General features: G+C 38.2%; 2 protein-coding genes across 8 annotated transcripts in view; one reads left to right on the forward strand and one right to left on the reverse strand.

Moving 5' to 3' along the window:
• Nucleotides 1-2,091: 2,091 nt before the first annotated feature.
• Nucleotides 2,092-20,573, reverse strand: ccdc66 (coiled-coil domain containing 66). 4 transcript variants are annotated; one of them, XM_046029339.1, is made up of 21 exons: nucleotides 20,391-20,573; nucleotides 18,610-18,668; nucleotides 17,819-17,841; nucleotides 17,416-17,670; nucleotides 17,057-17,300; nucleotides 16,778-16,913; nucleotides 16,305-16,399; nucleotides 15,463-15,515; nucleotides 14,869-14,961; nucleotides 13,578-13,712; nucleotides 13,171-13,403; nucleotides 12,807-12,891; nucleotides 12,559-12,717; nucleotides 12,400-12,469; nucleotides 11,617-11,700; nucleotides 11,123-11,357; nucleotides 8,908-9,121; nucleotides 8,738-8,790; nucleotides 7,361-7,536; nucleotides 5,262-5,383; nucleotides 2,092-3,794 (listed from the first exon to the last, which is right to left on the reverse strand). In XM_046029339.1, exons 1-21 carry the CDS (start codon nucleotides 20,399-20,401, stop codon nucleotides 3,726-3,728), a joined length of 2,604 nt encoding a protein of 867 aa, XP_045885295.1. In that variant the 5' UTR covers nucleotides 20,402-20,573; the 3' UTR covers nucleotides 2,092-3,725. The 4 variants fall into 4 exon arrangements, with proteins under 4 accessions (XP_045885295.1, XP_045885297.1, XP_045885296.1 ...); XM_046029341.1 differs by having other exon boundaries at nucleotides 11,617-11,697; nucleotides 17,416-17,673; XM_046029340.1 differs by having other exon boundaries at nucleotides 5,262-5,380; nucleotides 17,416-17,673.
• A 2,533-nt stretch (nucleotides 20,574-23,106) lies between these two features.
• Nucleotides 23,107-26,756, forward strand: part of ip6k1 (inositol hexakisphosphate kinase 1) — a 44,714-nt gene continuing 41,064 nt past the window's right edge. For 3 of the 4 annotated variants that reach the window (XR_006829111.1, XM_046076202.1, XM_046076199.1), the window contains exon 1: nucleotides 23,107-23,264. The gene's annotated coding sequence lies outside the window, so the exon portion shown is untranslated. Of the gene's footprint in view, nucleotides 23,265-23,325; nucleotides 23,438-26,756 lie in introns of those variants that run through there. The other variant, XM_046076200.1, reaches the window with a different exon arrangement.

The raw sequence follows: 26,756 nt of genomic DNA on the forward strand, positions 1-26,756 counted from the left end.
GTAAAATAAGATCTACAAAGTGATCAAAATTAATTACGCAAACAAGTATTTTTTAATTGTAAGTATTTGCTCCCTCTTAGATGTTTCAGGTCCTAAAGAGTAATTTTTCATAGTTTGTTTGTATGAATCAGAGTCATTGTTATTTAATGCTGTTTTCTGGGGCTCAGAGTCTATACTGAGGGTCTACCTAAAGACCTTCATGGTACCATGAGGGTGTTGCAGTCTTGTCTGCTTTGAACACCAAACTGGTATTATAAGTACTACGGATGTGTCTGCAAACACCTGAAGCAAACATGGGGTCTTCAGAAGTAAAAAACAGGTCAGTCAAGATTCAAGCACTTACAGATAGAGATATCTGGCCACAGATAAAGATGATTTTTATTAATGATTTGATGATTTTCTCAATCGATTAGATTTTTTTTTTAAAGATACTTTTTAGGGGGACAGCGAAGGAGAGGAGAGATAGAGAAGGGATGACATGCAGTAAAGACTCCAAGGTGAGCTACCAGTTGTCCTCATTGATCCAACTGTTTTACTAATAAAATAACATGTGCATTGCAATATCAAACAGTACTAAACAACAGTTTACTATCACACAGGACTAAAATAACAAGTATTACGGTATAAGAACAATTGAGGAGTCAGAAACATTTTGGCATTTTTGTTTAGAAAATGACTTGAATGATTATCAAAAACGTTGTAGATGAATTTACTGTAAAACCACTAATTATTTCAGCTCTACTGATCGAAGCCATTATTTACACCAGCAACCACTTCTGCCAGTGTTTTTGAAATTTTAGAAAGAACTATTGTCTGAACTGTTTCTCTTTGCTGTGTTAATTTGTTGTCGAAAACTCACTGCTTCCTTCATCTGTTTCACAGTAACAGGTGTTTCAGAGAAGAATCGAGCCTGAAAGTGAGCACTTCTTCTTAATAGTGAATTCAGCCTGATCCCAGATTTCTAATTGAAAGGATGGACAAAACATTATAATTAAGACCCATGTTGTAATAACCCGCAATTACCCTTTAACAAGTCTTTAAACCCTTCACCACGTTATTTAGAGTAAGGACCCTTATTCTAACCCCGTCCTTCTTCTGTGGTGGGGATGTTCAAATCCTTTTGAAACATTCTTCTCAAAAAAAGCTATACAAAACACCCCAAAATATATAAAAAACATCCATGAAAACCTGTGATGCAGGTTATAGACGACTATCCTGCTGTCAAACAGTGCTATACTACTTTTAATATATGCTTACTAAAGTGTGCAGCTCCACGCACACATATATATAGATAGATATATATATATAGAGATAGATAGATATAGAGATAGATAGAGAGAGAGAGAGAGAGATAGATAGAGAGAGAGAGAGAGAGAGAGAGATGCAAAAAGTAAACAAATGTATTAAACATCAGATTGGACTATAATGAGCAAAAAAACTCAGATTTGTAATAACGTATGTTACGAACAGTCAGTGTGGCAGCTGTAAAGCTACTATTCATTAGACAAGTTATTCAAAGCAGAGTATTTTTATATCTTGTCTTAAAGAGTCAAGAGACCGTCATTACTCTCAAGAGTGATGATGGTCTTGGTATTTTGTCCATCTGCAGTCTCCTCATTCTTCGCTCAGCTTCAACTTCATAAGACTTGTCTTATATCTTTCCTTATTTTTTTAATAACTGACGTACATTTTTAATTGCTTTTGGGTAAAACAAAGTAGATGTGTAAATATTAATTTGGAAAGCAGGTAGATTTATAAGCCCACAAAGGTGGGATTAAATAAATTTTATTCTTCTTCCCACTCCTTTTCGAATATGTAAAAACAAATTGACTAGTGTTTAAAAATTCTTTGGCTGTAATCATTATTTTATTTATTATCATCATGTTATTTAATCATTTTGATTTGTTTTCATTACTATTTCTTGTCCGATGTTTCTGCTTTACACATTTTCAAAATAAACACTTTAAACTTCAGTGGTTGAATAAATATAACATGCTGTTGGTGTCAGCTGGGGGAAAATTCAGGGTGTTGTTGAAATAAAATAAATAAAAACAAGTGCAGATGTAAAAAAAACAAAAAAGGGGGCTTTAGTACACTTTACATTATTTATTACATTTGCAATAAAAAAATACATTACAATAAAACCTGAAAAATTCACAACACAGAATCACAAACGGAAACACAGAGCTCCTCGTCCAGCAGGAAGCTGAAGACAAAAAAAAAAATGTTCATGATTTGATAAGCAGACTGCTCCTCTGCAGGAAGGATGCAGAAAAAAAATAAATAAAAGGACTGTTGTGCCTCCAAGAAGACCAAAAATAAGCTGGTAAAACTCAACACCTGTTTGTACAGTGTCATTTTTATGGAAAGTGCATTAAAAACAGAATTATAAAACACAATCTTCACATAAAATGTTGCTCACCCATATAAAAATCAGCTGGTACGAGAAAACATGTTTGTCTTACTTGGTACCCGGTGCAGGAAAGAGAAACTATGAGCGGCGTTTTTTAAAGGACTTTTCATTGTATGAAGCGGTTGATGTGAAGTAGAGCAGATTTAAAAAGAAAACACTGATGTGTTTGTAATGAAACAGTGAAAGTTAAGTCAAGTGCTCATGTTGAACCTGCAACTTGCAGGTTTTCCTAGAAATTCAGATGTGACATGTTTCTAGATTTTAAAAAATTAAGTCTTCAGATTGAAGGCAAAGCAAAAGTTGGTTCCTGTTAATGCTGATGATGTCTGTACTGTTTAGCTCCCATCTCAATTGATGGCTATAGTAAACTTATCCCCCAATGTCAAAAATGACGACTTTGCAAGAGACTGATTGTCTCCGTCTCCTGCAAAGCTGTCATTTTTACAAAAAATAAAGTTCACACAAACTTAATTTTACCTTTAACCACCATTTTTCTATCAGTATGTTGAATTCAAAATGCTTCTCTGGTCTGGTGTCATGATTATTTATTCAACACAGCTCGGTCGTTTTGCGTTTTAAAAGAGCACTCCACCGATTTAGCGTCACACTGTAACATCAGTAAAAAAACAAACACATTATTCCTTGTCAAAGCCTATATTACCCACAATGCAACATTCTGCTGACGGAGATTCAGGTGTGTTATCCTAGTAACAACTAATGTAGCCTCGGGACACTTGCCTCATGCAGAGATGAGCGGCGGGCTACAGGTCACTTCTTTCTAATGCCACACGCCCAGATTTATTTCATCTCCAACCGATGCTGACTCAAGTGACATCGCTTGAGGAACTTTTATGAGACTTCATGCTGCATCCTCCGGACATGTAAAAGGCTTTATACAACCTTTTTCACATATTGTAGCAGTTGTACTCCCCACAACTTGTAAACAGATTTTGTGTTCCTCTTTAATGAACAGTAGCGTCTTTATGAACTCCGCTGCTGAGCGCAAGGCTGACCCTTGCAGATTAAATATTCACATTTATATACATTCAAACAGTAGTAGATAAAAGGTGACAACTCGTCTCCAGCAGCCACGAATGAACAACAACATGACGCGTCCACACCAGCCAGACATTCGGGGTTAGAGTTAAAAAGATGTCCAATTTCTCGCCTAGCTGTGATTGGTGCATTGAGGCGAAACGGGTGCTTAGGATCGGTAATAATTGCATACAGTTAAAATGGAACACGTCAGTAGTTGCATTTAGATGCAGATTTGCTTCAGACAGCGTGAATTCACTGTTTGGACTCAACGGCGTTAGTTGTCGTGGCGCTTCAGTAGAGGATTCAGATCCGTCTCCAGCTCCCTCTGCTTCTGTAATAAACCCTGAAAACACACACACATTGGGTTTGTACATCCAAACTTGTGAGGACTCAGTGAGTTTGTTTACATGCACATTAGTATCCTTTTTCTATACCTTTTCCAGTTTGACTTAAATGAGAGCTATTATGCTTTCCAACATTTTATGACTTATCTACAATGTTGGATTAGGGCTGGACGATATGGCCAAAAATGTTATGATAAAAAGTTTCATAACTTTCTATATCAATAATTATCACGATAAGTATCAAATCGTTATTACTTGATAATTATTCTTTTATTGTCCAGCCCTATGTTGGATGTTCATTAAACATGGCAAAAGCTTCAAATAATGAGATAAAAGTATTTAAAAGAAATCCCTGTGAGCCAAAACCTCAGATTTCCTCCTGTTCTGAACGCTTTGTTTTCAACAGCTTTTTCTACCAACGGCTCCTTTCTACGACATATGGAGCCAGACAGACCCGGTATTCCATATATGGTCATTTGCTCCGGGCAGCAACGCTCAGTCTGTCTGTACCGCTCAACGACAACTGCCTGGTAACATGCTTCAGGTCTTGGCCAATCAGAAGACAGTGGGCTTTGAGAGGGGGGCCTTAAATAGACAGGAGCATCTACAGCTTGTTCCAGACAAAGGCTGAAATAAAGCCATATATGATGAAAATAATTTCTTTTCAACTTTGAATCATGCAAAGCTGCCATACAGGAGTCACAGAACTACAATTCTGTACTGGAAATGCAGTATAATAGGTCTCCTTTAAATGTAATCAATTAATCGTTTCAGCGGTTACATCCACGTAAGTATCATGTTTATGATCAGGTTTGAGGAGGATCATGGTCGTGTATGTGTAAACATATCCTGGTTTCAGAAAGAACCCATCCAGCTGCATCATGGGAAATGTGGGGTCCAGTGCCTTTGGATCTTCGCCCATACTCACGACTAGAAGTGAGGCTCTGATCTCTCACGCTCTGCTGCTTCCAAATGACCATTGTTTATTAAATATGTCCTCCAATTTCTATGAAAGAGTATTACCAAATTGGTGCCAGACTTAACCAGTAACCACAGTAACAACTGTGCTAACATTAGGTTACGTACTGCAAGTGGAACAGTCAAACCTCAAGATTAATACTACTGATAAATTGGTAATAATGGTTATTATCGATACTAGTTTTTCCAGTTAAGTGTATTTTTCTTTTCTATACCAAACAACTTTGAAAACTTTGTTTTATTATGAGTTTTGTTTGTGCCATACTGTTAAGATTTAGAGCTATAACTTATGTATAAATTATTTTCACTATCAAATAATCACTTCCTTTTATCAATAAGTAAATAAAATGTCAAAAGTAAAAATTGTCCCATCATGTTCTCAGGTCAAGTTTTGCTTGATGAATGATTTAACCAGTTAATCTATTAATTAATTTGTTGTCGATTGACTTTTTACTGTGTGCGTGCATGCGTGTGTGTGCACGTGCTACCTGCCGTAGCTGGGCCAGGCCCCTCAGGATCTCCTGCTGTCGGTGTGTGTTACGAAGCAGCTCGGGGTGGAGGAGGGGATCTCGATGTGAAGGAGGAGAGGCTGAGCTCTGAGGAGGAGCTTCTGACAGGGAAAAGGTATAGTTTGCTTAAAACACACAGAGCACACGTCACCAGTGAGAGACAGGTGCCATTTGTAGCTACTCTGTATTTACGCCATCTATAACATCGCTGTCCATCCTGAAAGATGAAATCCCTCTGTTGCGGAGTGACTAGGAGACATGATCCACAGTGTGGCAAATGACGAGGCTACTAGGTGTAAAAAGGCAGTGAAATCTGCATTTTTTGCATTTTCATGAATCTGGAACTCCTTTCTGGGATAATGTAGTCCAGATTTCATAAATCTACAGATAGTGTTTTTTGATCTGCACCTGGTCCAATATGGTCTAGATGTAAAAGAAAAAGCCGTGGAATAGCACTTTTTTGCAGGTTTCACAGATCTGAAACTGTGTCTGAAAGAGGCACAGACAAAATACTAGGGATGCACCAAAATGAAAATTCTTAGCCGAAGCTAATGAAAAAATTTGAAGAAACACAAAGTACTTTCACATTTTTGCCATTTTTTTTTACCATTGCATAAATTAAATAGTCAAAATGTGCTTTTTACTCATGTGTCCATTTACTTTTAATGTAATATGTTTTATACTTTCTGAGAATATAATTCAATTAATATTATTTCCATACTGTATAGACACCTTATTTTGAAAACCGGACGTTGTCACATGTGTATCCTCCATACAATCTATGGTATCCTCACGCTAAATTCATCAAATCCGACCCAATATGATACATGTATGTGGTTCTCGTATCGTGTAACATGAAGACTTCACAGCCTCTCTTCAGGTAGGACTCATTCTGCAACACTCTCTGTAAAGAGAGAAAATGACAGGATAAAGTCACTAACCTGCCTGTCAGCTCGCACTGGTCCGTTTCAGTGGATTTACCATAAAGGTTTGAATACATGTGAACTCCAAATTTAGGTGCGGCTAGCTTAATCGCCTTCTCACAATCGAGTGACACAAACACTCGAAGCGGGTCAGCCCGTTTGTTGCCTTTTCCAAGAAGTCTGCCACAGATGGAGTGGATTTGCTAGGAGACAGTTCAGCAGAACAGTGTCTGCAAATGTTGATTTTTGCTTATTTCTCGGACACTTTAAAATGCTTCCACACTGCTGACATGTCAGCGTAATTGTTTGGAAAATTTATTCGGTCTTTTGACGTATTAGGCCGAACACTGAAAGTGCTTTTTTTACCGCTATTTTCGGCCGATTAATTTCAGTGACAATGAGAGTGAAAAAAGATCATCAGTCTGAATACAAACCTAATACACTGTCACACAGACACTTTTTCAAGTCCTAAAACAGCTGTTTTCCTCAGGAATATAGAATTTGTGTCTGTAGGGCTACAACTAACAATTATTTTCATTATTGATAAATCTGCCAATTAGTTTCTTGTTTAATCCATTAGTCTATAAAATGTTAAAACATTTGTGGGGGGGCATTCAGTTTCTGAGAGGCCACATTAATGTTTTCTATTTGCTTATTTTGTCAAACCAACAGTCTAAAAGATTTTTCATTTAGTGTCACATATGACAAAGAAAGCAATAAATCGTCAGATTTGAGAAGCTGATATTTGTGAATATTTAGGTTTTTTCCTTGAAAAATGACAATTCGTTTCGTTTCTTTACTACTGAGTTTTTCCAGCAGCATTGTTGTGTAAGTGAGATAGAGTTAAAATAAACTACAGCGTGCGTGTTTATTGTTAAGGAACATTTTATGTCAATCGACTAATCGATTTATAAATTAATCGTCGCAGCTCTATATGACTGTAAACTCATCCACTTTAACAGCTTTATTTGTGGACTGTCTCAATAGCAGAGGTAAAAAAAAAAACACTCAATCTTTTACTTGAGTCAAAGTAGAACAGCACAAAGGAAACTTACTTAATATCAAGTACAACCCTGCATTATCGTTAAGATATAATATACAGCTCCCATCAGAGAGTTTAATTATTGTGTGTGTGTGTGTGTGTGTGTCTCTAACCTGTGTGCGTGTGAGGTGGGGGGGTATCAGCGGGCTCCAGTGGATCCAGGTTGAAGACTTCATCAGTCCTGACGTAAGGAATGAACTCCAGGACTGGGGGAGGAGGGGAGGTTGGGGGCGGAGCCTGTTGACCCTGAACTCTGTGTCTGACAGCAGGGACGGGAGGAGAGCGCCCCCTGCAGGAGACAACAACAACAACGAGGCATCAAAACAAAGGAGTTCGCTCACTGAACATAAAACCACCTCACCGTCCATATAAACAGAACTGCTGACTGGACAGGTTTTTATTTACACAGTAATAATGTGTCACTTCTTCAAGAGTAGAATAGTTGAGCTAACTCTGGCTCATTTACAGTTATTTTACTGTTAATTAATGAGCCCTGTCCCTGTCAAACAAATGAAAAAAATGAAATGAAAATGACCTTCCACTGCTAACTGCTAACATTTCCTGGGGTTAAAACTGCTGGTTAGTGTGTTTATTAAAAATACAAATGTTTATAGGAAAGTTCTGTTTTCATAGCTTTTTTTTCCTCCCCAGTTTGGTAGGCATTTGTTTATTGCCTGTTAATGCTCACGTGGCTCTACCACCTTGAACTTGCTGCTGGTAAAGACCTTTGAGACTTTGTGCACATTTATGAAATGGTGCTCGCTTGTGACACAAGATATATTTTAGAGAAAAGTGTACTCTAATTCGAGTTATCATTGAAGTCAGTGGAGAAAGTTTTGATGGCAAAGACAGAACACATTTTGGCAATAGTTAATTTAACTGGTCTGTATATTTTTCATAATTATGTGAATTACATGTAAAGCAGGCACGTGTTATACTTACAGTGATGAAATTATAATTAATTGTGAAGCTAGTGTTGCACAGAATCTCTACCAGCCAGTGAACAGCAGGTCAGCTGAACAACAATGTGAAATTTGTCTACAGCTACTGTCAAGCAAACAATTCAAAGTTTCCGACGAATGATTTGAGTAACTGAGTCAAAACGGGGCAGTTATTTCAGAACTTTGTCTCAGTCTCCCAATAATTAATACCTAAAATGTTCTAGGAAATAATTAATTATGACTTTTCAGACCTATTAAATAAAGTTTTACAGACATTTTTTCTTATAAAAAGGTATAAAGTTCGTCATGGTTTAAACATGTTTTAGGTAAAAACTGGTCCTTGTTTGTTGATGCAATTCCACTCCTGAACTTTGCTTACTTTGAAGATTTCAGCCTATTTCATTCGAGAGAAGCTTGACTGTAACGAGATTAACAAGACTGGCTATTTTCAGGAAGAGGCTCTTTCTCCGTCAGTTTTCTGGCTTTTTAAAGTGTTTTTTGGGCAGTCGGGAGTTTAAGTGTAAGACCACTGCAGGCAGAGCTGCTCACCTTTCAGTGTTGACGGCTGCAGAGCTGCTGTGTCCTCTGAAAATACTCTCCACCTGGAGCAGTAACACGCATCCGAACACAGAAATAATCATCAGCCAGCAGAGGAAAAACTACTCAATGTTTGTTTCTTTTCAAAATTCAATGTGAAGGTAAAAAATAAAGCCTCCCACCTTCCTGGTGGGACTGGTTCTGGTCTGTGTGGGATTGGAGAGTTGAGGAGGCTCCTGGTGCTGAGGTGGAGGAGGAGGGGGGTCAGTCCTGGACAGACCGGTCCTCTCCTGCAGAGCGAGGAGCTCGGCCTGCCTCTTCAGTCGACTCTCCTGTCTGTCCCTCTGCAGGGGGGCCGGGTAACGCTCCGAGGCTGGAACGTACCGACGGCTGGGCCTGGACGAACACGGGATCAGAGTAAATACTGACTTTCTGAGTCAGGGCTGTGTGACTCTTATAGAGACAATATGGAGGCCGTGAGAGATTTTGAATTTCTACATTTAAATTTAAGAGGGTTGAATAACTAGATTTGAACCCATTTTTGAAATAAAAGACTAATATGAATTAATTATGGCTACCTCTTAATTCCCCCTACTCTTTGAGGATGGTCTGGCTAAATATTTTTGATCATTAGGGCTTGAGATGAATTTGTGCATAAAGGATAATTTCACAATTTTTAAAACATCAGTCAGCTTAGTCTTAAATAAATAAAATCTTTGTTGAATTGTGATGAAGAGATAGTAACACAAAGAGATGTTTTGTAATTAAAAGACTAACTTTGGATGATACCCACTTGCCTTTTTTGTAAAATGACCACAATGAACAAGCCTTTTACTGTTGAAGCTGGTCGAGGTTATCCTTTTTATATTATTTTACTGAGTTTTACAATTTATTCTGTGTACTTTTTGGTAGTTTATAACAATGCATCACATTTGAAAAGCTAATCATGTATTTTAAAACAAGAAATTCCCCATGCACAGCAACAAAAGTCAGGTGCTGGTAGGTCGCAGGTTTTGGCAGTGAAAAATCAAAAACAAGCCACCACACACTGAAATGACTTTACTGTATCTATTGTGAACAAAGAAAGACAAAAGGTAGCAACTACAGGTGATCTGTCCTAAGGTACTTAATTGTTTCTTGAAAGGGATGCGAGTGTCTAATAATAGTTCCTAGCTTCTTATTAGTCTTTTTATGGACAGGTGAAATGATGCTATTCTTGTGACTCAGGTATGTTGTTTTACATTTTTTATATTAATTGTATTTATGTATTATTTTGTAATATGTTGTTTTTATAAAAATGATAACACTAAGAAAGCGTGTAAAAGGAATAGGAAAAGATGGAAATTGGGATTACTTATTTGATTGATTTGACTGAACCTGTGAGTGCTTTTCTCTGTGTCACTGTGTGAACCTGAAAAAGCCATAGGCGAAACACGTTCACAATAAATATAGGAAAGTAATTCCAGTGTGCGGTGGCTTGTTTTTGATTTTTCATAATCATATTTGTTTGTAAAATGTTAATGTGCTAAGTAACCAGTAACTGTCAGCATTTGCCTCTGAACTGTAGTGGAATAGAAGCATAAAGTAGCATAAATGGAAATATGTAAGTAGAGCAAAAGTACCTCAAATTTGTACTTGAGTAAATGAACTCAGCTTTCCACCACTATCTACTGATACATACTGTATATTACACGTTCACAGTACTAGTGCCAGTAAATCTGTTTTGGAAAGCATCATGTAAAATATGTTGTCACTTAACCAAATACTTAATAAACAGGGTTTTTTCCTGCCCGTCTACTTCTTCTACTTCAAACTTCAGTCTAGTAGGTGCTGGTAAAGCACCTGCACGTTGCCTTTTTTAATAAACACAAAGAAGAACAAAACTTGTGTGACTTGTTATTTTCGAGAACATAGCTGTAATAAGACCAGACCATTATTTCAAAAGGAGGATTTTGTCTGTCTATATTCACGTGGAGCTAAAACTCTCCACGTTGAGTCCAAATATAGAACAGGTGACTTCACAGTAAAGCCTGACCAATAGTTTGGTTGCCAACATTATCGGCTGAAATAAGCCAATGGCAGATAAATCTGTGTTTAACAGCCAATAAATGACAATAAGTGTTGCCACACCACAGCTATCAACTGTACTTCTTTTTTTTTTTTAAACTGCATTATGTCATGTTATCTTGGTCTCATAACTACCCATAACAAATGTTAGGGCTAATCTTTGTTTATGCTATGCATTTCTGAAAAGAGATGAAATAAAAAAAAATTGTCCAGTATATTGGAATATCAGGTTTTAAAAAATATCAAAATGTGAATCAGTCTTAGAAATCCCAAATCGATCGGGCTCTACTACACAGTGATTATCTAAACCTGAGAGATTTATGTTTCTACCTCTGTGTGTTCCACTCAGGCCTCCTCTTGTCTCTCTTGCTCCTCTCTCTCCTGGCAAACGCCTCATACGGGTCTCCTCCTCCTCCTGGCACACAGATGTTCTCCTTGCCCGTTCTCCCCGCTCTGTTCCTGCTGTTTGGAGGAACAGCAGACAGACAAGGAGGAGGCTGGTACTGTGCAGAGACGTGAGGAGTCTGAACTCGGTCGGCCTTGAGCTGGAGGGAGGGAGCTTCTTCTACACAAACACACAGAAGATAAGCAAAGATTTTCAACACATCCACATTAAGCCATGAAATATTAAACTGCTTCGCTTTTTGAGACACTAAGCTGAAGTTTGTCTCACACAAGAGTTCAGAAATCTTCATGTTGTCCTACAACAGAGTGAGTTTTAAAAATGTAAATAAGCCAATACCAATTCCTACTTGTAGTACTTGTAGTATTAGCAGTAACAGTAGTAGTAGCAGTGGTAGCTGTAGTAGTAATAGTTGCGTTACCTGTTTGTACAGCAGTGTCTTTGTACAGGGAGGCTGAACTGCTGACCACCTCCTCTTCTGAACACTCGCCATGTCTGGAAACTGCTGAACACACAGAGGAGCGCATATTACAGACAACCTGCTTGTTTTTAAGATTGAATGATTATTTGTTTGTTTATTAATAGTGAAAACATAAAATTACTTCTACATACTACTGACCTATGTCTCACACACGTTTGTTTCATTTATTTATTTTATTTTTAATTAAAAAAAAAATTTAAACACACTTTTACCGTTTTGTATATTTTATTTATTTGATGAACCATATGAATTGAATTCACAACACACACGCTTACTGTTTTATTTTATTTATTTATTTTTAAATATTTTTTATTTTATTTTAACACAAACACACACACTTTTACTGTTATTGTAATTAATTGTTCTTTTGTATTATATTTTAAGCTTTGGCAATACTGTTGTTTGACAATTCAGAATCAGAAAGAGCTTTACTGCCAAGTTTACACATACAAGGAATTTGCTTTGGTGATAAGGTGCTACACGTAGACAAACATTCAGTTGACATAAATAAATGGAATAGTACAAAAATTACTTAAAGTATCAAAAGTAAATGTACTGAAGTAGGATTTTAAAGGCAGTACATTTTACTTGTAAGGGAGTATTTATACATTATTGCACTGGTACTTTGGACCATACTAAGCGGTAAGTTTTTTGGAGGGTCAGTATTTGATAGTACAATTGTTTGAGTCTGTATTGGAGTGACACTGTAGGAGTTTTGCTCACCACTCGGCTCCAATGTCTTCGGATGTCTTTCGTCGTCGACTTTCTTTGGCTGCTCTTCCGGATGGCTCGGCTGCAACACGCACACGCACACAGATGTCAAACACTGATACAGCTACAGCAAAATTAGATTTAGCCTCTGTGTGTGTGTTGTGTCGTGACCTTCTGCTTCTCCCTCTGAGTGTCCAGCTTGTATCGTCTCTCCAGCATCTCTCTCTCCAGCGCCACCCTCCTCTCTTCCTCCTCCTCCTCCTCTCTCCTACTCGCCTCCTCTCGATCCCTCTGACGCCGACGCTCCTCCACCTGGGCCTCGATCGCTCGCTTGGGGAGGAGACAGGAGGAGGAGAGATAGTAAGTGAGTGTACTTCTCCACCTCGCTGTGTTCCTCGCCCCTCTCCACCTCCTCCTACCTGCTGCTCCAGCTGTTTGAGCCTCCTCCTCTCTCTCTCTTCTATCTGGGCGGGATCCAGCAGGGCGGTCATGGTCCTCAGATAGCTGAATGAAACACAGAACAAAGAACACTAAACTCGGATTCACTGCCCACATCTTCAATGTATTAGGCAACTCAGAAACAGAATGTCAAGTGTTGTGCTCACTGAAAGTTTATTATTACTTTCAAATACACTATAACTCTTTTAAACGTGTGTCTTGGTATGTTATTTCTGTAACACTGATCAATCATTTGTAAATAATTTTTTCCCCCCCAGAGCTGTTTATACATTTATCGGTCCACTTGTCCCTCCTTCCTTCTTGTCTTTCACCCCTCCACCATACCTGGCTCTGGCCGGGTATCCGCTCGTTGTGTCCACGCTGGTTCCCCCAACACTCTCTGCTCCACAGCTGCTCATGGCCTCCCAGACCAGGGACAAGCTGGACGATGGCTCCCACTCCCCTCGCTCAGAGCCATTAGACGGGGCTGGAGGTGGAGCTGATGGTGTGACAGTCTGGACAGGAGGCCTTCTCTGCAGTGAGTCAAAGTGTATGGCCCAGAGCTCGTGGTCCTCAGTCTGCAGAGACACGTTCAAAAGAGAAAGTCAACAGAAAAAAACTCTGCGCCTGCCTCTCCTGCACCTGCCTCTGGTCTCTAGTGTACCTGGCTCCTGTCTCTACTGCATCTCTGCTGTACCTGGCTCTGGTCTCTAGTGTACCTGGCTCCTGTCTCTACTGCATCTCTGCTGTACCTGGCTCTGCAGCAGCTTCTCTCGTCTCCTGCGTTCAGTCGCCTCCTCTCTCTGTCGGTCCAGCTCCTCCAGCCAGCGTCTCCTCTGCTCCTCTTTCCTCTCGACACTCAGCACCTCCTCCATCGGAGTGACCTCCTGTAGAGACAACACAGCCTCTTAATGTTTGTTTTTTGTTGAGACAGTTAGATGTGTTCATTCAACACCACCTTTTATGTTAAAGCACTTTGTGTAAGATTATAGACACAAAATACAAACTTTAGTCAAATTCCATGAAAAGGCAAAAGCCAACAATGTGTTTGTCATCTCAATACTTGTTTTACTTACACATTTGTTCCTGCAGAAGATGTAAATCAGTAATTTCCTAAAACAGCTGGTCACTGTAGTTTTTAAACAAACATTACTCAAACTTGCACAGCCCAGATTCATGGCATACTGTGGAGTTCATGGTGGATACACTCTGGTTTATGGCCCAAAGGACCTCCTCTCACTTCTTTGCAATAAAACACACTGACATTAAACAGAATGGAGGAACTACCCATTCCCAAGAAAGACTACCTTTTAGCATGTCAAAGAATATTTAAAACAGATACCTAGTGGAAATAACACCAGGCCAAATGGTAAAATTAATCATCCCCACAGGATGAAATGAGTTTCATGTCACAAAAGGGAGAGCAGAGAGTTACCTTTTCCAAAGAAGGACCATTCAGTCCGAATGAAATGATTCGCTGGCCTACCTTCCAGTCTAACCATCTACCTGCACACACTCTGTCCGTGCCCTGATTGTGCATGAAAATGTGTTTTGGGGGGTGGTTTTAAAGTGGTAATTATCACTACACACAGTACTTGTTAGTGGGATCAGTTCATTGTTGGTTTGGGTATTTTCATTGGATTTGTAGACATGAAGAAACATATCAAAAACATAACATCACCAGAGCTATCTCTTAAAATAGCAGTGTTCTGTTGTGCTGCTTGTTACATGAGCCACGTGTGTGCAAACTGTTTTTATTAGCAAATTTTAGGTGTGATATTACCGTACAGATGATTTTACAGAAACTAAAAAAAAACAGCCTGCATCTACTCATCTGTGTGTGTGTGTCAGTGCCTTTACATGCACTTTGTTAACCTGGTTATTGTCAGCTTTCGGCAATAAACTGATTTCTTAAATGTCATGTAAATGTGAAACCTTGTTCTAGTTTATGGGGTACTGACTTGATCAGCTTTGTGTTCACCTGGATGGAGAATCAAACAAAAGCTGCAGAGCAAAGACATTTACTCCACAGTTCAGATTTACCCCAAATCTGAGGCTGGATCTGATGGCTGCAGGCTGTTCTCTGTGGCTGACGGAGCTCTGAACTGATAACACACTTTCTGTGTCCTCCTCAGCCTGAAACACAAACACACCCAATCAACAAAGATTATGACATATTTTATGAAAATGTGTTAGTGTTGGATCAAATCTGATGAAAAGTCAGCCTGGTATTCTCGAGTTGACCCGAGTTTGTAATACTGCAATATTGTTTCTCCCACATAAACAGCCTGCTGCGCCTCGATGCAAGTGCATTTCTTTATTTTTGTTTAATTAAGGTGACAGCAAGAATATAATCTCTCTGAACAAAAATATCAGCGCCACAGTTCAGTATGAGGAAAAGATTGCTAAACAAAGTCATCTTGGTCCCACAATTCAGTTAAAGTTTATATTGCGCAAATTCATAACAGAAGTTATTTCATTGCCTTTTTCATATAGAGCAGGTCCAGACCGTACTCTTTGTAATATTATTTATAAAGACCCAACTATTACCACCATGAGCAATTACTTACAGTCACAGTGTCAAAAACAACCAACTTAGTGATTCTCTAGATCAAAAAGGTTAATCATCTGCTGTACCTGGAGTCTGCCAGGAGCCGAATGCTGCTGCTGCTTCAGTGCCACTTGTTCATCTAACACACACACAAAACACACAAGCAAAAACTTGTTCCATTTGTCAGAATTACTTTATTATAGTGCTGCACCCAACCATTATTTCTGTCATCATTTTTGATTAATGATTTAGTTGTGTCACAAACGATTGCAGTGAGCTTATATATCTGTAGCTGATATTGCTCAACCACCCTGACTAATTCCGTCTCCTTCCCACCAGAGAAAATGGGGATGTTGGATTATACATTTATAACAAAAATTGTGTTGAGGTTAATGTATGGATGAATTATGGAGTATGGATTATCTTTATGCATGAAGGTTTGGAGACTTTTAAAAGCATTAACTCTAACACAATAGTTGCTGTATTTAAAGCCCCTGAAATACTGATCTCTCTTTAACATTACATAATGACTAGTGACTAAATAAGTAAAAGCAAGTTAAAAGAGCATCTTTACGTGTTATTTATTTTCATAAACTCAAGTCTTCTTTATCAGGATTGTGATTTTTAATCAGCTTTATTGACAGTAACCAAACAACCCACCAACTGTTATCAGGTTCTGATTCAAATGTTGGCCAACCAACTTGACCAACTTTTTGATCCATCATTTGGTTGGTTGGTGCTGAGCAGGTAGCTTACAGTGGAGTTAAGAGAGTTTGTTTTTTTAAACACTGAGACTGAACTAAACAGTACATGTGTTCTAAAAGCAAAACTATGAGCTGCAAGAGGCTAAAACACTTTGTAAAGATTATTCTCTGTGGCTTTGTCACTAACATGAATATAAATACGCATTACTGGAGTTTTAGTATACCTAGTTCTCTCCTCCACTGAGTCTTCTTGGCATCGATCGCCGCTCTGCTATCTGACTGTCGCTCCTCAAGCCAGCTGAACAGACATCCAGACGACCTAAACAACAGCAGCAACACTCTGCTTTAAAAAACATTTTAGAAATACAGATTTCTATGGAAGCGTAACAGACCTGATCTGCACTTATATGCTACATGTCATCACAGTAGAACCATATGGGTAATTTATGTAACTAGATATCTCCTAACCAGAAAACTGTTGGAATAGTGTAATTTTTAGTTGGCTGAAGAGAAAACTAAACTTATTTTGTCCCCTTACAGTTCTTCTGAAGGCCAGAACCCCAATGAAACAGTGAAGGGGTTATCTATAATCTGTAATTCATACTGAGCACAAAACACTTTGTGTGTGTTTATAACACAGTGAAGTTCTAGGCTCAAAGAACTCTTGTACAAATGACCGTTCATGTGAGCTGCTCACCTGTTGTCTTTATCCAGATAAGTTCCAGTTTTTCCTCCTTCTCCCTTCTTAATTTCCTCCCCTCCTCCTCTGTCTTCCTCCTTTCTCTTTTCTCCTCCTCCTTCATTCATTGAAGAGTCAGATTTTGATGTATTTCCTAACGGAGAAAAGACATGAAGTTGTACATTATATTGACATGGTCAGAAAGTCCAGCCCATTATCTCAGTTCAACTCTGTGCTGTAGTCCTTGTCTTGGCAGATTGCCACTATCACTATTAATAATACCATCACTACAACTACCCTGGGTCCTGTGGTCCTCTGGTAGGTGTTGGCCATTGCTGGAGGTCTGCACAGTGTTGAGGATCTTCTGTAGCTGCTTACTGGTCAGACACACCTCCTTCAGTCCTGGGTCCCCAATGGCCAGCGTGTCCTCTGGTCCCACCTTTCTGCCAGCTCGGGTCCCACTATTCTGAGGCTGTCCAGTTTTCCCATTGGCTCTCAGGGAGCCAACACTAGTGTTGTGTTTGTGTCTGTCTGACTTCACCTTGAGCGCGCACACACACACGCACACACACACACACACACAGCAGTTAAATGTGCTGTCAGAGGATGAAAGGTCAAGAGTAAAGCAAATAATTGAGACGCGGCAAGACACTTACCTTGGCCCCATTTGCACAGCCGCTACCCCCTTTGTGATGCTCATGTGTCTTCAGTGACGTCAAAGTGGTGCTCCTTCCCCCAGAGGTGGTGGTGGCGTTGGAAGTGAAAGAGACAGCTGCTCCTTCTGCCTTGCTCTTGCTTTCTCTGTGCCTCTCTGCCAGCTGCCGGGCTGGACGCTCCTCTCCCTGCACCTCCTCCACACAGGACGGCTGCCGGGAGCTCAGGATGTTAGCCGCTCTGGGCCTGTAGGACAGCTGCTGGATAAAGTTAGATCAAATCAAACAAAACTATAAAAGATAATACCATAATAATAACCTGTGCTATATACTGCAAATGTATGTCGACACCCATGTGTGCTTATATGTTGAAATGTAATGGACAAGCTGTAAGAATCATTCCTACCTTTGCTGGATTCTTGTCAATCGCTGCAGTGGAAGAAAGACATGAATATTACACCACATAGACTAAAAGATGACAATGCAAAAAACACGTAATGGGCAATTTCGGATATTTTTTCGACCTGGACCTTATTTTCCCTTTTTTTGTGTTAATGTGACTAAGTGGGACAACATTTTATGAAATTGGTCCAGTATTGAGCGCTCTGCAGTCAGCAGCAGCACAATAGGGCTACAACTTAATCCTTGCAACCCAACACTGCAACCCACCAAAGTATGTCCACTAAAGTGCTTGTTTTTGCCACTGACATGCTCAGATTGTCATTACAAGTGTCTGACTGTGGAAAGGATCCCTACAGAGACAGACCTTTTTTTTTTCTTTTTTTTTAAAACGTAACAATCATTTTCTGTAACCAGAAACAATTACTTCATCTGATACCAATACTGAAGTCTGAATGTGCATACCAACCATTTAAATGACTCAAATGTTGACATTTTACATTTATTAACAGTTTTACAGTGCTTTTTAATGACACGCATGGATATAAGGGATGAATGTTATCAAAAGGAAATGGAAACTACTGTATTACTTATTAATTTAAAAAACAAAACACACAATCCTACTTAAATAAAAGCTATTTTTCCAGTAGCAGTAGGTATCTTACATAATAAAAATGTGTCTGAAACAATTAGCAAAACTAAACTAATCATATTTAATAGTAGGAACCTAATGAGAAAAGAAAAGTGTGTGTGAATTTCCCCTGGAAACTACAGAAAATAGGAGCCAAAATGTCTCACCATGAGTGAGTAAAATCAACTTGGGTTTTCCATTTTCAAGTTCAAACAGCAGGCCGTCTCTGTTCACAAAAAGGGAAAATATCAGAGCAAACAACAGAAACACAATAACATAAAAGCAGTAAGCAGACTCAAAAATGTTATTGTCTTCTGTATCATGTGTAAAGCACCACTTCTTTTTATGTTTTCCATTATGTCATTGTGTTTTTTTTAAATTGCGTATATGTTTTAATGCTCTCTTGCGGCATTTGCTCTTGTGGGACAATGATGAGCTAAACTGTACTGACAGGTTTGTTAGTTAGTGCTGTATTAGTTCTGAACCCAGCGGCAAGAGGCCGTCCTGTTTCTGGAGGGTCACAGCATTAAATCTAGAATATTTATTCACTGAAGACGTTTCAGTCTGTTTGACCTACATCAGGTATATGAGCAAAAAGTTGCAAATGAATAAATATAATATTAGTGTGTGGAAGTTTTGTCATTTTTATTCAAATCATGCATTTCTTTCCTTCGTAGCACTGGTCATATATCCAAGAGTGCAGAGACTTTTGGATTCTTTCAACAGCCAACTTCAACAGGAAAATCACACAATCTCCTCATGTGTGTGCTTCTCAGTCATTTGGGCACAAAGACGCATATTTGCCTGCCCCTGTACTTAATTACCAAATTGCTGGTTGCTTGAAGACTGTAGACTATTTGACTATGTAGTCTTTGTGACACTGAGATACTGAGACTGAACAGCACATTGAGACAGAGCAGTACACACTGTATGATGTTGCCAGGTGACAAAAGTGTCACAGCAAAACTCACAATGAGCAAACACAGACAACATTTCACAATGTTACGGATTTACATTCATTACTCTGCTTTCTTGCATGGCTGACATGATCTAGTTTAGATTGGAGAAAATGTTGTTTTACAGAGGAGCAATAGAAAGAATCCTGATTGAAAACATCACAAACTGGCATGGGATGTGCACAGCCCAGGACAGGAGGGCTCTGCAATTGGGGATTAAAACTGCTCATAAGATCATTGGTACACATCTCCTGAGCATCAGTGATATCGGTGAGGTGCCTACGCACAGCCAAAAGGATATTAAAGGACAGTACCTGCCCCAGTCACAGCCTGTTCACCCTGCTGCCTTCTGGAAAGAGATTCCCCCAAGCTATCAGACTCTTAAACTCAAATTCATCCTCAGCACCACTCCACTGAATATACTTTACTTCTGTTTCCCATTTTTAGAATTGCTTTTATATTAATGTATATTGTCTGCTACATAGCAGAAGCACAAACTTCATTTCACGGTACAACCTGTTGTAATGTGACAAATAAATCTACCTTGTACCTTTGATGAAGAACAGGAAGTTCAAATCACACCTGTAACTCATTAGTGGCATGTCTAATGCCACTTAAGTGTCTGTATTTGACGTTTTACCTCAACACCCTGACGAAACGAAACATTTTGCCCAGAAGGCCGTGCAACATTAAGATATGTTTGTTTGTTTTTTTTTTTACTTCTTTCTTGTTTGCAGGAACCCTAGTTAGAATAATGTTTACAGTACATTAATGTTTGACTGATTTTTCCCTCATCTCTTGTCGATATATCACAACGAACAGCAAAAACAAAGTTATTTTTATTATCTGCACTGTGCACGTACAATCAATAATGTTGTGTGTTTTACGAAAAGTCACAGTTTATGTTGCAAGATATAAAATCATGTCACTGCGACACATTCTGTCCTTATGTTGGCCTAGCTAGCTAACACTGGTGATTTGAACAGACTCACCCGAGATTCATGTCGACAGAAAATATTTACCGAGACTGCAACACGTTAACCGACGACCTTTTTAAAACTGTTTTGTTGTTAGTAAATAAGTTAAAATTCAATAAAATCGCTTCTCTCCACGGTCCAGGACTCGCCGCACTGCCAGTCACACGCAACTTCCGGTTGTTAAGCTGTGTACGTTGGTTGCTGACAACGACCAAGAACGGCTTCACCGATTGGCTCATTTTAATTTCACTGTAAATTTAACGGCCAATCATAAGACTTCAATTGTTTAACATTTACGTTAGTAAGATGACTGAGACAGGAGCAATGACCCAAAATATAACGACTACTTACATTAGTACTTGCTACTACTACCACTACTATGTTTACCAGTACTACTACAACTACTCCAAAACAATATAGATGAAAACATGAACAATCTGTACTTTTTGTTTCAAAAATATGTTGTCAAATTTTGCAGTGCAGCTCATGAAACTCGTGGATTTATTTTATTTATTTCATTTTAGAAAAGTTGTTTTTTTCTTTTATGTGTTTATGTGTTCATACTTTAGCACCTCTTGCGCCACTTAAAATGCAGTTTTCTTTCTTTAAATTTAGTGTGGGATTGGTACTTTATTTGGGTAGTTCCTCCACCTCTGATGTGTATTGAAAATAATCTTTGAAGTGAATTGAATTTAGGTTATTGTTACACCACAATACTCAAGAAGGCTACTATTTATTTATTTTGAAACATAATGCACAAAGTGTACAACCAACCTGGATGTTTTCTTTTGTTGTTGTTGAATCTATATCAACCCCCACCCAGAACCCAACAGTCCCACCCCACACTTGCCAGAAGATCCCAGAGGACTTATTTATAGAAACAATATCTAAATTAAAAAGATTACAAAACAAAAAGGAATGTTTTTTTAAATGGAAACAAGTAATACAAAATCCAACGAAGGTTAAAATCAAGGGCAACTGGACTTGGTTGAAGATACTGGAATATACTGGAAGACGTTTCGTCCCTCATCCCTCATGGTCGAAACGTCTTCCAGTATATTCCAGTATCTTCAACCAAGTCCAGTTGCCCTTGATTTTAACCTTCGTTGGATAACTATGACCTGGATGACTGAGAATCTTCATAGACAAGTAATACAAAAAAGTGCTTAAACTCCTATACACCCATTCACAACCGTGCTTACATGCATACCCAGATCACTACATACGCAGACTTAAATATGTGTAAATAAGAAAAGATATATACCTTTCTTAATCCTCTACAAGATAATTCAGGTTGACATAGCAGAACAGAGGAATGTGAAAAAAACAGATGCAATACAAGTAGAATCAGTAACATTCTACATATAAATAGGCTATAAATACACTGTATTCTATCTATCTATCTATCTATCTATCTATCTATCTATCTATCTAATTCAAATTAGCTTTATTAGCATGAATGTATAGCAACATTATAACAAAATTGCCAAAGCTACATATAGAGTACATAAGGACAATTAATTTCATTAGATAAGGAAATAAAACAGCAAAAGTTGTGTTTGTGTATGTTAATACAAAATAAAATAATAACAATAAAAAATATATAAAATATAAAAATTCTATAAATAAATATTTTAAAAAGTAAATAAGTAAAACAATAAGCATGTATGTGTTGAAAATTAAAATAATATATAAAATTAAAATAAATAAATAAAACAGTAAGCATGTGTGTGTTAAAATAAATGAAAATATATACAAAAATTAAAATAAAATAAATAGATAAAACCATAAATGTGTGTGTATATTAATAGACAAAAAAACTATTAATTAATTAGTTCATTTAAAAACACAACAATTACTATTATTATATTTAGGGCATGAGGTTAGAAAGTGCAGCTTTGTCTCTACCTATCCTGTGTCACACTGGCAGCAGAGTCTCTCCTCTTGTGGTAGCCAGCTCTGTCTGTGGCAACCCTTTTCTATGACCAGGCTGTGTTCACTCAGTCTGTATGTTGTCAACATTTTTCTTAGTTTAGAACATTTTATTGCGCTCAAGTAATTTGCCAGTGTGAATTCTCTTTTTAGGGTCAGATAACATTGGAATTTACTTTGTGTTTTGGTTGTTTCTTTCCAGTATTCAATATATTTTTCTTTTTCCTTGTTGAGAATTTGGTTTGGTCTGCTTGAGTTGGTGTTGCTGTCCTGAAGCTGTTGGGGACTTGTTACTGCAGAGAGCCTCAGGACCAGCTGGCTGAGGGGACTCTTCTCTGGTTTCAGCTCCTGGTATGTTTTGTGCTTTTGTGCTTTGTGATGGTATGTCTTGGGGTTAACTGATTTCAAGTGATTGTAAAATTTAATTGATCTTTTCTGTATTTTTAGTAAGAGGGGGTGTTGGCCGAGCTCTGCTCTGCACAGATTATTTGGTGTTTTTTCTCTGTACCTGCATGATGCTCTTACAGAACTCGGTATGGAAAGATTCTATGATTGTTTTGTCCCATTTGTCAAATTCTTTATTAAGATTTGATACCAATTTAGCTTTAAGGTAAAAATAAAGATATTATTATTATTATAATTATTATTAAATATTAAACGACTAAATTAACTAAAAAAAAAGTACTATTTCTAAGATTAACTCTTTCTCTAAACATTAGGCTACTGGGCTTGTGGATGAGTGCTGTAATTCAGCAGTAGGAGGCGCCAAAGAGCTGCAGTCATGCAAATGAACCGTAAACTGGCTGCGTTAGCTTCACTGTCATGACGTTACTCTCCTGGATGTTTTCTCCACCGTTAATGAGTGTGGATACCGGAGACAGACATCCATGAACCTCTCCAGTCTCTGACGCATAACCAACGTGAAGTCAGCTCAGTGTCCACACAGCGATCCAGAAGGTAATGTTGTTATTGTGACAGCTCGGTGCCTCTAACCGGAGAGACTGCGTAACGTCAAACCGTGATGTTAGCTATTTAGCTAGCGTTAGCATGCAAAGCTACTTATTAAACGATAGTTGATGTCGAACAAACCTCAGCATTTTTTCATCAGTGTCCGGGACACAGAGCAGCAGGTAAAGAAGACTTTCAAATCGAGATGACGTGAAGCGTTGTGAAGTTTTACTTTCATTCTAAGCTGATTAAAGATGAGCTGACTTAGCTAGCTCGCTAGCGTGTTGTCAGGCTAAGGTCAAGAAACTGGCCAGTCTGACAGCTAACGTTAACGCTAACTAATACGGTACCGGAGAGTCTATAAACGTGTTGTGTGACAGCCAGCCAGTAAACGGCAATACCGGGTAATGTTATGTTCTGGTTAACATCAGAAGCTGGGTTGGTTTCGTTTTCAAGATTAAGAGGTGGGTCCGTAAAAGTTTCATTAGCTTGAAGCTAGCTCGGTGTAAATATAATTAAGGTCTTAATGGAGGTTGGTGTACCTTGAATTCACATACACCTGACTCCAGTATTTAGATGGACTAGCCTGGGTAAGTTACTGTCATAGGTTATAAGTAGTAAGTAGATTATTACCAGCTAGTTACTCCATGGTATTTTGACAGTAGAGGTGGTGGCTTTGACTGCGTTTAATTGGGCAGCTTCAGATGCGCTGGGTGTGATGGTGACCATGCTGCTAGTCCTGTTTATTTATTGTCATACAAAGTACTACAGCCTTATCATGCTGTTTACCATGCTGCTCTACAAATGACAAAGTTGCTTCCTCTCTGTCTGACTGGTATCTCTCACAATCAGTAGATGTCCAAGGGCATGTTTACAGATCTCCACACTCAAAAGTCTGGGATTGTTATCACTAGAAATGTCTATAGAAATATGGGTTGCTTAGGAACAGTAATCAGTATGGTAGCTACACAATTATTACATGATGAATTAGTCCCAGTTTGTGCCTCTTATCCTCAAAACGGTAGATTTAAAATGATTATGTCCTCTGCTAAATATTTAACCAAACTGCAGCACTCTTTTTCCTAATCCGAACAAAGATGGTAGCTGGAAAAGACATGTCCCCACTCGACCAAAATACCAATGTTGAATTATCTGTTATATTTGATTAACTTTATTTTATTTTATATTATCAAACACAGTGACAAGTGTGTACATTTATTTTATCCAGCTGTCTGAGTTGGAAAATATAGTTGCAATTTAATAAATAATCTAGGGCCAGGCAACAAAACAATAATGAAAATTATTGCAATATAATTTTCCTCAATAACAATATAACAAATGTTCAATAAATGTTTGATTTAATTCATTTAAAATCACAAATGAATAAGAACTTAATTTTTCTATTAAGATATTTATTTTGCTGAGGAAAAGGAACTGACAAAAGATTTTACTTACTTTTACTCGTGTGTTCTGGCTCAGATTTTTTATCTATACTTGTATTGTGTGTTCTGGCTCAGATTTTTTAAGTGATCCACTTTTTAGCATCAAGTGTTTGTCATGTTCTGACCATAAAGAAAACTTTAAAACCACATTTAACCATCTGGTTTCTTCACCCTGTACTCAGGACCATAAATCAGCCATTAAAGTTGAAAGAAATAATGATTTGACATTTATCGTGATAATTATCGATATCAAATAATCAGAGATTTTTGGCCATTTCGCTCAGCCCTTAAATAATGTACACAAATATAATGACAATGCATAAAAGGCACAAACTGCTGCAAGTAGGGGTGCCCCCTAATAGTCAACTAAACCCTTAGAAGATTCTACAAACTTTTCATTAGTCGGGTGGTATGGCAGTCCAAGCGCATTCTCAACCGTAGTGAAGGTACTCTGTCACAGTCGGGTAGTGGAGAAAAAAACCTCAAACCACATTCAGAAGCTGCGCCTTGTCACCGGAAAGTCTTTGGTTGGGGACAGCCCTAGTTTCAAGAGATAAATGCATTACTATGGAAGATTTTGGCAGATACTGAGCTCTCACAGCCATAAATTCAACCACTCAAATGTGGTTGTAGAAGTTAAGTCATTGAAATAATTTCTTATGGTGACCAAATGAATGTGTAAACGCTCAAATGATCCTTTTTAAACATAAAGTTACCATATAGTTGTAGCAAATATTTTAACATGACTTCTACTGTAATGATTTGTTTCAGTAATGATGTGTAAGGAAGTAAATTTGCCAATCCAGGTTTGTGTGAATGTTTGTGGACAGGGACTTACCAATGACAGAGGTCTGTTGTGAGTGTGTTTAAAAGAGGGTTTAACTTGAGTCCATTATCTTAATTCAGTGTCAACAACTCTGGTGTTTGTGTGTGAAAGTCTTAACAAGCCTAGCTACCTGCCTGGCCCGCTTAAGGAAAATCCTGACATACTTGGTGAGAATATGGAGGCAGCTTCTCTGAATATCCTAAAATATTAGTTCTTTTGGTTGGGCTTTACTCTATTTCTCCTTTTTCAATTTAAAATCTCTGTACCTCACAGTGTGGAACTGATTGGGATAATTTTTATGGTAAGGCTAAAACCACAAATTACTTTTTTACTGTTAATGACACATACACTCTTTTGGATCTGGGCAAATTTTTGTTATGCGGTGCTTGAAGATTTATAAATATGCAATCCTTCAATTTTATATTGGCTGTCATAAAGGAAAAAAAAGTACTTAAGTGGTTTTGGTTACATCTGGCCGATACCTGATCCATTTAATTAGGTCAATATTTGTGCAGATGTAGAAAATATTTCCTTCTCCAACCGCTCAACCTTTTTCTCCTGCGCGACTGTGCTCTCTTTTGTGCAATGTAAACAAACCTCAGCCAGGCTTGGCGTCTGGTCCTATAAGATCATATGCTGTCGCTAAGCTATAAATAAAAAATTACGTGTGACAAAGTTCTGTCGGTATGCTGAAGTATAATTAGTCTTTAGTCTATAATTTGATAATTTTGCCTTTTCCAGGCAACCAACCAACATCTGGAGCGCTTCTACTCAAAACATAGAGCACTCCATTCAGACTAAAGCAAGGGTTTTGAAAGTCTGAGACTGCGGGGCATCCCTGAGACAAAGCTCGGAAAAAGGCCCCTCCCTTTCATGGGATCATGATTTTATTTGATCCCATAGCCACTCAACAATTGAGCAAAGATAGCCTAATATTACTGTTAAATACAATGCTTCCATTTACTAAGCCTCACCTGAAACCCGCCTCTCACATTGAAAACCTCTGGTCTAAAACCAAGGAGTTAGGATAATCTTGCACATGCCTTTGGTTTGAACAGAGTTAAACAAAAACAGGTAGAGTAGCTGGCTAATTTTGGGCTCAAGTCAAATAGTTGTATTATTTTTCTCTGTTCTCTATGTTTGTCTATGTGTAGCACCTTATCACCAAAGCAATAAAGCTACTTCTGATTCTGATTCCAAAAGACAACATTCATAATAAAAGGTTAGAATACA

Source organism: Micropterus dolomieu, linkage group LG18 (assembly GCF_021292245.1).
Source record: "Micropterus dolomieu isolate WLL.071019.BEF.003 ecotype Adirondacks linkage group LG18, ASM2129224v1, whole genome shotgun sequence".
NCBI lineage: Eukaryota > Metazoa > Chordata > Actinopteri > Centrarchiformes > Centrarchidae > Micropterus > Micropterus dolomieu.

Coding starts and splice junctions, on each gene's coding strand:
- ccdc66 (XM_046029338.1), bottom strand. Junction 17,301..17,415: donor GCTGTGCAAATGGGGCCAAG/GTAAGTGTCTTG, acceptor TGCGCGCTCAAG/GTGAAGTCAGACAGACACAA. Junction 9,122..11,122: donor CCTGAGTGGAACACACAGAG/GTAGAAACATAA, acceptor GTGTTCGTCCAG/GCCCAGCCGTCGGTACGTTC.